Here is a 12,690-nt window from a genome sequence, read left to right as displayed (position 1 = left end):
ATACACATTTCCCTACGCTGATTTTCTGAGACTATAAAAATAATCAATAATCTAAAAAAAATAATATATTTTTTTATTGCTTTAAATAAAGTCAACTGATACGATCTAATCACATCTACAACATTTTTGTTGTTATTAATTATTTTTATTGATTAACAATTTATTAATTTGACTTTTAATTACACTTTTTTATGACCTGCTGAGTCCAAAATACTAAAAAAAAGTGAAAAGATGATTTCTGACATTACCATACTTGGTTTTGTTATACTATATAATACACAGTAGTAAGAAAAATGACATAACTGACATTTTAATAATTAAGGAATTAAAATTTATTTAAATAAACTTACTTTTTTATAAATATTAAATGGATATGAAATAAATGCTAATAAAACAGTACATTTATGTTATAATCCCCTTCATTCTGGAAACATTTTATTTACATCTATAAATTTTAAAAGTTTAACAATATTTCATATAATTATTACTTAATCTTTACATTACTGATTTTCATTCAATCTAGAATTTTGTTTACAGTAAAAACTTTATAACTTTTGCTTGTTTCACTGAAATAATCTTGTTAGGGGATATTCCAATATTTACAAAGATACAGACTAGATAGTCCCATCTATCATTTTGTTGTGTTTACTCAAGGAAAATGTTTGCATTAGCTAGAATAAAATGATAAAATAGCAGTATAATTTATAATTCATGAAAATCAATTAATTTTTTTTTCTAAAGTTTAGTGCTCCTAAACTGTGATGTTTAGGAACACTTAATTTTTTTTTGACATTTATTCCACGATCATAGTAATTATAAAATTATTTAACTAAAAGTTACACATATTTTGGCTTTCTTTCAACCATAACTACTGTTACCCAATAATCTACTAAAAAAATATCTATAAAACAGACAAAGGCTGTCCAATATTTTTAAAACATACTAAAGAATATGCATAATAAATATTTCATTAAAATAAGTACCCATATGTTATATAGATCATGTCAGGAGTGGGTAGATTGTTATCCTGTACATAAATTAAAATAACTATTCCAGTAAATGCCTGCAAGGGTAAAGAGAAAACCAAATAAAAGCAGTATCATAACATAAAAAGAATTATAAAAAAGCTGACAACACAGTTGTAACACTTTCCTGTCACATGGCTTACACACGAATACACACACAACTTAATTAAAAATATTTATAATTTGATTTAAATGTAATATTTTTTGTTTATTTAATTCAGTAATTCTAAATAAATTGTGTGCATACACTGTATTTCATTTGCACGGGTGTGACGGTACTAGTGGCCACTTTAAATCCTTTTTTACACTTTAAATATTATTCATTTATTTAATTCTACCCCTCACCTGTGATGTTACAACATAGCAGACAATTACAGCAGCTGTTCATTAGTGGTACGCTAGTGCTCCTTATGGTGAGAGGGGGCAGTACTAATGATGCACTATACCCACTTAGCCACTAGTTAATTTAGAGCAATTTTTGGGGTAGGGGTGCAATTTTCAAATTTTTTTTTGAAATATTTTTTTAATTGTTGACCAATGTGCATAAGAAAAATAAGACCTAATTAAGCAAAATCTTGAGATATTAAGGGTACCTTGCTCTACAGCCTCACCCCCTTGACCTTTTAATTGAAAATTTAATGGCATCAATGAAGTACTTCACACACAGAGAAGTAATTTGACCAAGTCTGGTCAAAATCGGGTGAGTAGTTATGGAGATATGTGAAACACCAAACACACACACATACATACAAACATTTCCAACTGGTTTTTGTGTTTTTTAGGTTCCTTAGGTGTCAAAACGTAAAAATCTGGTAAAAACCATATATACCCAAACTGGACTAATTATAATACTTTCCCTTCTAAAGCTACAGTTCTGCCATAGTGCTAGGCAGGAAAGCAAAAAAAGGATTAGTGAGTATTGAATTTAAAAATAAGTTAAATTGATTTTTTTTTAATATAATAATAAAAAAAAATGTGTATTGATTTACAAATACTTATCATGTAATTTTATATGTCTTTATATGAAACAAAAATTAGAAAAAAGTAAAATTAACAAATACAATTATACTGATTTTATTAGTATATGCTGCAATGAAGATAGAATTTAAAAGGTAATGGTTAGTGTAACAATTTTTTCCGTCTCATAATGAAACAATATGGTGATTCTGATATACATAAAATCAATTTGATTTTCCCACAAAAATTTTATCCTCTAACTATATCTTTGTACTGCTGAGAGACAAAGCTATTGGCAATAGTAAAAACTTTTAGGCTATTATGCAAACTTTTGGATTTGTTTTAGGTAAGTACAGTAAGGTATATTTTCTATGGATCTATGAAATCCAAATAAAATATTTAAAAAAAAATTAAATATTATGAAAAGTTTTGGTAACAGCAAATTTAGCTGTATTGCAGTGTTGCCCATCGTTTACAATAAAAAAAATATTCCACTTCTTTTAATATGGTTTTTATTTGTTTCAAAGGTACTCTTTAAATATTTAAGAGAAGTTAAAAATTACAATTTTTGTATCATAATTGTAGTATATTTTAAAAATTTAAGTCACTATAAAAGTAACTTATTGAAACAAAGTAGTATCTGTTTTTCATTTATTTTCATAAATCAAAAGAATACTTTGGATACATTTTTGTTTCCTACTTTTATTTACCAATCTATCACTAGTTAATTTTGTGTTACATATATTACACTTTAAACAAAATTGTATTAAAATATTTCTGTTTAGAGATCAGTTTTTATTTTTTCTAAAAAATGAATCTTAAAAATACTTTTGTTATATTCTCAATAAATATGTTAATATTAAATGGGATTACATGAATGGATCATTCAATTAAAGAATTAAATTTTGCACTTAGCAAATGCAATAAATATCTTAACTGGTCACATTTAAATTACACTAATGATGAAGTTGACTTTTTATTGCAAAGAGAAATAGTACACTTGACTGTGTGCATTCCTTTACCATAAAGAAGAAAGGAATAATAGTCATTTTATTTAACTCATTTAAAGCAACTGAAATTTTTTAAAATTCTAAGAAGAATTAATGTTTGTTCTTGAAAAAATTTCCTGCTAAGACAAATTGACATTGATTCATTCTCAACAATAAAAATAAGAATAATAATTATTAAGTTTTCAGCTGCTCATGTGCACTACAGTGTTAAAGTATTAATAAATATTTTGATTAATTTTCTACATACAGAATTACTTTTCAAAACATAAATCGATTTTTTGGATCTGCATATTTATTTTTAATTCTGACATGATATTATTGTTGGATTAATTATTTATTATTCCTAGCTTTTTTAGCGTATTAAGTAATTTAACTGTTTTTCTAAACTGAAACGACATTTCAAATTGTAATACAGTAGCTGGAAAAAAGAAATCAGATATTTTAAAATTGTTTATATTGCATTTTAGCAAAAAGAGACTTTGCTAATTTAAATGTGAGTTGAAACATCGAGTTTATTAAGATACCATATTCTCTACGCTCCGATTTGGTTTCTGAAAGACTAATATTATTATCACGCTTTTAATCAGATAATGATTTTAAACATTAGTAAATTGTCGGTTAGTGTTCAGCAGCGTTTTCAGAAATCCATATGTGTTCGTAGTAACACTGACACCATAGAATATAATATATTTCAACCCAAGGTTATTTAATTTTAGATTTTAACAACAAATTTGAATAATTGATTCTATAGTTAATTTTATAATAATACAATCTTGAGAGAAAACATCTAAATTAGCACCAAATTACAAACATTATTGTCATATATAGATTGAATGAACATAAAATATTTATGACATTTGTGCTGTTAACAAAATTTTTATATTGATATATGAAGTTAGCCATTTTTTATTTAATTTTACGGTGTCCTAGTATTTTTCTTGTTTTCAATACAGTTTCATTAGTTTGGCAAAATTTTGAGACTTAATGAAAAATGAACGTACTCTATGTTTTGGTATATGTGTGTATGTGTGTTGTGTATGTGCGTGGTTGTCGATCGAAGGCGGCAGGACTGGGTTTGTGTTTAGTTGAAACGCGCCATTTGCATTATGTTCAACATGGCTGAGGTAAGTCTTTATCTTGGTTGTATTTTATGATTATTCTGAATTTTGCTTATTTTTTATTTTAATTTAGTTATTTAAAAATCTTACCATTTTATATAACACATTTTTCTTATGTTACTACTAGGCTTACATTTAGGTTTTAGAACAAATTTATGTAAAAACTGATTCTATGTTGTAAGCTCGATATTAGCCAAGGTCACTAAATCTTAACTGGGATTCATGTCTGAAGTTGTCGTTATTTACTGATGAATTTATGCTAGTTAGTGGACAGTAATTTTTATAAATTTAAATTACGAATTTTAACTTGATTTTATCTATTTAATAAGACTGGTGCTAAGAAAAGGTTTGGTCTTTAAATTATTTAGATTGCTAGGCTATGTATGTGAAAATATTTAACTACGGTAACTTCGCATTTGTTGATAATTAATGTAATGAAATTGAAACTGCTTACATGGTATTATTTTTTAACAATTGCCGCAGTATTTCTTCTCTTAAGTTCTATTAAGGTTCTAACGCAGCATTTTCCTTGTTGCTTTAGGCCTAGGTTAATGTGGCTTCGCTAGTTCGTGTTTATGTTGTTAAATAATCCATACTTTGTTACTAGCGATACTCACTTCTGAAATGCTAATATTAGATATTAATAAATTTAAATTTCCTTAAGAATTTTTAATGTTATTTAGTAATAGGTATGCAATTAAAGAAAAAAATTTGCAGTTTAATTTTGTGTTAACTGGAGAGGTTGTATTAATGCAATATAGGCCATTATATTTTAACAAATTGGCTGATTAGTGGTGGTAATAATTATATTTCGTGTAATATAATTGAAAGTGGATGGAGCATTAGTAACCACTACAGATCTGGTGGATAAGGTGATTAACTTTATTTAGGAGGCTTGGTTTTGTTTGATAAAGTTATGGTTGATTAGGTAAACAGAAGCATTGTTCATTCATGTATTTTCAGCATTGTGTAAGTGAAGTGAAAATTAAGGAAATATTTTATTACTCAGTGATGTAATTATTACAGATTTAACCATTTTTATATTAAAAATAAAGTATAAGTTTGTAAGAAATTGATATTCAGTGACAATGTATGCAGATTTTTGGTGAAAAGGAATACATTTTGAAAATTAAAAATTGTCTTTATTTTAACAAACCAGCAATAAGTTTGTAATTAAACCTTATCACATGATATGTTATTATTAATAAGCTTACATAAAATTTCTAATGTTACAAATTGTAATGCTGGAATATTATTTATTTTATATTTATTATTATTAGAAATAGTTTTTTTTTTTACTTCTTGATAAACTTTACATTGACAGCCATCTAAAATGAAATATTAATGAAAACTTGTTGTAGGCTAAAACATTATTACATTTGAAACATTATACTCTTTAATAAGCGCTGATTGTAACTAAGTTACTTACTTATTTAGGTGAATTTGTGGCTAGATTTATTTTTATAAGATTGTAAAGTTGAAAAACACCAACTTTTTTCATTTCTTTTTCAAAACGCTAAAGTTATTTAAAAATTGGGTTCTCTACAACTTAATTGATTCCTTCATATTCATTAAAAAGAAAGCAATTCTTGAAATGTAATTAAAATTGTTCCCTAACTGGTTATTATTAATGATTAGTTTTAATTAATGTTTTAAGTGGAGGTAGGGTTACTTGTTTATTATCTAGATTTGATTTGAGTTTTTTCTTCCAAGTATTAATTCTTGCTTTTCTGCCACACCGTATTTATTATCATTTAGGCACAACACATACACATGCACACAAAATACATGTCAGAAAAATTCTGAATGTTATTGTACAAATATTGTTAAATTTATTAAATTCAATAGCTGATAGATGTATGGGAACCCTTAAATTTATGATCTTGTCCTTTAAAGGGAAAAATGTCTTATTTTACACTGACTGTCAATTTTTATACATAAATTTGTTTTTGTGGATTTAGAATTCAATTTATTATAGATTGAGATAATTTTTTTTCTCTTACAAAGTGCTTTATAAATTTGATGTATTTTCCACCGATTTTTATTCTGTGGTAATTTTTAGCCATTGTACAGCTCTTAGATTGTAATTCTTAACTATCTGTTTTAAATGTAATTCTCATTTCCTTCATTGTTTCCTTCCATGTTTATTTTTATTCTACTTGTTTTTTCTCTTTATTTTCTTAGAATTTCATATTTTTTTCACAGATCTGTAGCATAATATCTCCATAGACAGTTCTTGGTCCAGAACCAATTTAAGGTACTGTTAAGACTTCAATTTAAGGTATTCTTTCTACTTTAAGCAGCCTTTTCACTAAAGACTGCTTTAGAAGATTTCATGGGTAATCTTTGTAAATCCATGTTCAATTTTTCTACATCACAGATAATATTCTAGTGTTCTTCCTCAGTTTGTCCCATATATGATAACTTGTCTTTTTTATATCTAGGTTCCTTTTTCTTTTTACGATTTTCTTCTGTTCCAAAAGTGTCTTATATAATACTTTTTCATCATGTGTGAACTGTGTATTATATTTGTCATAACTAGTTTGAAAATTTATTGTTTCACTACGTTTCCCTGCCTCTTTTTATTAATTTTTGCATCTCTTCCATATGAATCGTAAAAATTAATGGGTTTGGTTGATAAATATCTTAAGAACATAAATGTTTTTTGTTAGTATACTGATATTTCTCTGTTGGAAAGTTCTCTGTGGCAAACTACTATATGCCTTTGACAAATTCTAGTTAACTCACAAAATTCTGGAAGTGCAGTTTTTCTTTTATATGACCTAGGCCATAATTGCAACTGATTTTCCTATCCAATCCTTCCCATCATTTGATTGACCATGATATCAATCAAATTGTTTGTTTATGTTGGCAAATTGCCATAAACCTATAAGATTATTCAATAGTTTGTCTTAATTGTATTGTAACTAAAATAATTCTTTCACTGTTGTTACTAATATTTACCACACTTATCCTTTTAACTCTTACTCTTCCTACTTCTGAATTCCCATTATCTTATATCGGATAAAAAAATTATTCTTTTCATTTTACCCTATCTAACTTCTTGTTTTAATTTATCTGACCAAAATATCTACGCTCCTGATTGATATTTTGTGGCCTTGAAGAATATCATTCAATACACTTTTTGATAATCTCATTCTCAAGTAATCTTTGTTGGAGAAAGTTCATGGAGGAGTTCAAGGGAAGTCCAGAAGTTCAGCATTGTAATGAGTTAAAATCAAATGGAAATGAAGAATATAACCCTTGGGGAAATGCCACTTTTCTCAGTGACCAATCTTAATGGCTCATAAGTGAGCTTTAAGCTTCTGTTGTAGAGTTTGAATTGACCATCAGCTAGTTGGTACGCCTAACTTCTGAAATGGTTGTGGTTCAGAAAATCTTTGTTTAAATTTATTAATGGGAGCTTACTCTAAGATCTGTGATATCCTTATCCCTCTTCAAAGCAATTGTCAATTGGTCCAAGTTACTGGTTATTTAATGGTGGTACTTGGTCTCCAATAGATAGCATTGTCATAGGGTATATGTAGGATTGAGACACTACCCCTGCTGCAGAGTTATTCCTGCCTACCCTGTTCTCCATTAGTTATTGTCACTTAATGATTTCTGAAAAAAACCTTAAGGCCAAACTACTAAGCAGATCCTTCTTTTTCCTGTTTAGCCTCCGGTAACTACTGTTTAGATAATTCTTCAGAGGATGATATGGATGAGTATAAATGAAGTGTATTCTTGTACATTCTCAGTTCGACCATTCCTGAGAATGGTAACCACACAGAAACTGTGTGGTTAATTGAAACCCAACCACCAAAGAACACTGGTATCCACGATCTAGTATTCAAGTCCGTGTAAAAATAACTGGCTTTACTAGGACTTGAACGCTGGAACTCTCAGCTTACTAGGCAGATCCTAAGTGCCAAATACTGAACCCATGATGATTAATTAAAAAATAAAACTTCCAAATAAGTGGGATTCTGTGGAGTAAACTGGAATTCCAGCTTGATATATTAACAGGGTTAATTCCAGGATATATTAACTGGAATTCCAGTTTACTCCACAGAATCCCACTTATTTGGGAAGTTTTATTTTTTAATTAATCATCTTGGGTTCAGTATTTGGCAATTAGGATCTGCCTAGTAGTTTGGCCTTCAGGTTTTTTCAGAAATCATTAAGTGACAATAACTAATGGAGAAGTGTAAAATGTGGGACTTATTACATAAGTTAATAAAAAAAATGATAAATTGTCATCTACAATGAATGCAAAGGTGTTCTGCACGTGCGCATATTTATACACAAGCTGGTTAGGGTTTGATTTGCTTGCCCTTTAGCTCTTCCCATCTAGCACCTGCTGTGGTCATCTTCATGGTTGTGAGAGTAATAGAGATAAATAACAATAGAACTCTGAAAAGCTCCCTTTACTAATACATAAAAAAGAAACTAAATCACAAAAGACAGAACTGTAGTAACTCAAGTACCTAGATATTTGATGAGGAAAAGTTTGCAACTTCACCCCAAGGGGGCTATGGCCTTGGTCTGTGACTTAAAACTTTCCCTGGAATGAATATCCTGAAAATTTAAAGCTATTGTTCTGGTCAGTTGGTTTTTGCGTATTGCTGTTGCTAATGGACAGACGGAATTGTCCACAAAAGATTTGCATTTATGTATTACATATACTGTCTTGTTCCCCTTTTTAAAATGGATTTTCTTTTATTAATGTTTCTGTTTCTTGGCAGAACTTTTTGATTAAACTTAACTACCATTTCAAATTAAGATGTAGAATGCTAAAAACTAGTCTATAAATATATATATTTTTTCTTGTTTGTTTCAGGTATACGCATAAACATATAATTGCAGTGATATTGAGAAGTTTGCGTTCCTGCCAACAAACAAATTGAAATCTAAAGAATAATATTTATTAGTAGTGAATATATATAATATTTGTTTAAATTATATTTTATTATATTTTATATACACATATATATTAATCATATAAAAAAAAAAATAAAAAAAAAATGGAAACTGCTGCTGAAGAAAAACCTTACACTACCGAGAATTTTAACGGAACTTCTAGTCCGTTAGAAAATGGTTCTAGTTTAACTAAAGATGAAGATCAAATTTGTAACATTTGCAGGTAATTATTAGTTTAATTTTTCAATTCATATTTCTTCTGTTATTGTGTAATTTCTCAAGATTTATCACTTTATTCTTGGTTTTATAGCATTTAGTATATATTCCCTGTTTGCTAATAATACATATTTTTAATGGCATGTGTATAACTTTCAAGATATATGTGGTCTCTATGTAATATCTTATGTCTGATGTGTGTCGCAAACTTTCAAATATCGGTTGAAAAGCAGTTGGCAAAGCAGATGGTTGGCTGTTGTTTATAAGCTGTGACAAAAAATACTATTTGTGATTTAACTGCTTATTAATAGGTTGTTTTTATTAAATGGAATGTACCATACTGAATTGGTGATGTGGCCAAAATGAAAACTGGTTTTACTTTTAAAATAGTAGCATACATTACAGTTGTGGTTGCAACTATTATTAAGGTAAAAAAACCATTTATCTGCTTTTAAAAATTACTAAAATATCTTCATTTTGTGGTTATCAAGCCTGCTTTTATTTAACTGCTCTACTTTGTTATATCTGCTTTTGTTATTTATTTACTTCAGTTTTCATTTTTGTTTTAGATGTAGTTTTGTATAATTTAATGGTTTTGAATGTATTAACAAATTTTTTGAAAACAGAAAAGTGATGTTAAAAGATAGGTTATTTTTGTTTCTACTTTAATCAAAATAAAATTAAAAACAGTTTTTTTAAATCAGATCAGTGTTACATTGAAAGTTCTGTTTTCAAACAAATTTTTAATTTGTTAAAAATTTTCTGTTTTGTGAAAATTCTGAATAAGTGGTCCTGTTAAAATTTACCGTTTTACTTTTCATAGTTTATTAATTGTATACAGGATTAAAATGAAATTTTCTGTGATTTACCCTAATTATTTTCTGAAAAATGTACTGTTTGGATCACTTCATACCAAATTAATAATTATAACATTAAAATGATTGTGGTAAGATTTTCAAATTTTTTGTCTTCGCCTTACCTTTTTTGGAGTTGATGGCAGGGATTAAATTTTATTTTCATCTATTTTCCTTTTAGTGGCCAGTCTGTAAAGGGCGTTGGTCAATTTTGGACTTGCTTGAGGTTTGCAGAAACTTTAATAACTACCTTGCTTTTAAAAGTGTAAAGTTCAATCTAAAACTATTAATTAGCATAAAAAATATGGCAGGTATCCTGAGAAAAGAAGGCGGGTCTATTAGAAAAAAAATAAGTCCTATTGAATGGTTGGACTCGCTTTTAACAGGTAACTCATGAAGTTTCCCATGGCAGATACTAGATAGCGCTGTGATTGCACACTAACCGGATGTTACAGTTGCCATGAATCCACAAATGAAAGCACAATGCATAGTGGTTCATTGAAACAGTCAGAGTTCTACACAATTTTAGAATTATGTATAATTTTTAGCCACTCTATATAGAACAAGTATTTGTTCATGTTATGATAAATTTAAGAAACTGGCAGTGTTGAATATAAGAAGAGTGCAGGCAAGCCTAGAACATCGGATGAAAAAAAGGAGATTATTTGCCAGTCTTTTGTTTGCTGCCTTTGAAGTCAACTTAGAGTGCAGCATGCGGGTTAAATCTTTGCGATATACTATTCATGATGTCTTGAAGAAATGATTAAGATTGTGTCCATATAAATTACAAATATTACAACACATTGCTAGAAAGGAATTAATTGTGGAATTGATTGAAAGAATTGAAAATGTTAACCTTAAAAAAGTATGTTCTGCAATGAGGCTATATTTCATGTATGGAAAAGTGAGCATTCAACATGTTCTAATATTTAGATCTGAGAGCTCACATTTTACACTTGGCTGTATAAGAGATTAGACCTTTTTTCTTACGGAAACTGTAGTTTTTATAAATATCTATCCAAAGTTGTTAGATGGATTTGTTTACTCTCAGCTTGAAGAGTTTCAACCCCGAAATCATATTCCAACAAGATTGAGCGCCACCGTATCGGGGTTTATTAATGTGTGAATCCCTTAACAAATCAATCCCAAATCGCTGGATTGGATGTGATGGACAAATTGCTTGGCCACTTCAATCACCGGATATAACTCCATGCAATTTTTTTCTTATGGGGTTTCATCAAGAATAGTAAAGCTTTTGTAGTGAGTATTGACCTTAAGGAAAGGATTGTTAATGCATTTGAACTGTTAAATTGGATATATTAATGAACATGACATGAAATTGATTACTGATTGGATATTTTGTGAATTACTAATGGTGCACGCAATGAAAATGTCTGTTTACAGATAAACAAAAAAAACGTTCAGTTTAGTGTTTCTGAATTTGTAAAATCTGTTTTTTTATCTTAATAAATAAATTATTTACTTGCTATCAAAATCAGATAATTCTAGAAAATGTATTTTGGCCTGCACTGAAGGAAAATAGCTTAACGAACTATTTGAGAATCTTATTTATAAAAAAAATCTCAACTTCCGAACTGCTTTCTTTTTTGCTTTTAATCACAAACTCTTCCAGCACCATTGTTAATATATCCTGCTTTACTGATGTTTATTTGTATTGCAGTAGAACGTAACAGTAAATAAAACTATCTTGCAGTTTGTGAAAGTTGTAAAAACTGTTACAGGTTTTACAGCAGCTTCACAGCTTTAAAAACAAAAAAGTGATAGATTAAATAACAGATTTAAAATATAATAATAATAATAATAATAGCATTCATTGTTGGTTCATGAAGCCTGTTGATTAAAAAATACTAAAACTATGTTGATTAAAATAGTTAATAATTTAAACTTAATTTCTCTTGAAGTTTCTGAAAATGTCCTTCAAAGTAAGGTTGAGTCTATTGCTGGGATTGCTGTTTTGATGGGTTTAGGTTTACTAAGTAATCATTAGTATTTTTTAATTTTATAAGAAAATGAATTAGTAAGTGAGAGATTAAATCATGAAAACCAGAGATTTCGATCTTATACTAATGCTATACTTTATACTTTAAACTATACTAATGCTACATTGCTAACTCTTTCAAGAAAAAAGCTTTACAGCATATTGATATGCTAGTAAAATAAAATTCTATTAATACTTATTATTATTTTATATTTTTTAGTGTTTGAATTATTTATTGTTACTCCATTAGAAAAGTATTATAAGACCATATTGTTAAATTATGGAATGCAATAAAAAGTCTGGAGAGGTATAAGTCATTACAAATTATTTAGTTATTGGCCATATTACGAGGCATCTTTTTAAAGCAAGTACTGTTTTGAAATTAGAAAAAACAAGTACATTGTTAAGTTTTATTTTTACGTGAAAGCTTGTACTTAATCTAATTTTCTACATAATTGCCACCAATATTAAGGCACTTGTATCATGCAACCAGTTTTTGAACACAGTCGTCACTGAAGTCTGTTGCCTGACTTAACCACTGCAACACGGTCACAATTTTCGATAATTTAAGCTTTTGGTCACAATTTC

The 12,690-nt window shown here is 28.2% G+C and overlaps 1 protein-coding gene across 1 annotated transcript in view; it reads left to right on the top strand.

Annotated features, from left to right (window-relative positions):
* The first annotated feature begins 4,033 nt into the window (after positions 1–4,033).
* mei-P26 (E3 ubiquitin-protein ligase meiotic P26) overlaps positions 4,034–12,690 on the top strand; it is a 109,324-nt gene continuing 100,667 nt past the window's right edge. The window contains exons 1-2 of the mRNA XM_075378591.1: positions 4,034–4,116; positions 8,954–9,256. Of these exons, the coding sequence (XP_075234706.1) occupies positions 9,138–9,256 (119 nt within the window). The 5' untranslated portion in view covers positions 4,034–4,116; positions 8,954–9,137. The remainder of the gene's footprint in view (positions 4,117–8,953; positions 9,257–12,690) is intronic.

The sequence above is a fragment of the Lycorma delicatula genome, chromosome 11 (genome assembly GCF_047948215.1).
Source record: "Lycorma delicatula isolate Av1 chromosome 11, ASM4794821v1, whole genome shotgun sequence".
Lineage (NCBI taxonomy): Eukaryota > Metazoa > Arthropoda > Insecta > Hemiptera > Fulgoridae > Lycorma > Lycorma delicatula.
This window is presented reverse-complemented; position numbering and strand designations above follow the sequence as displayed.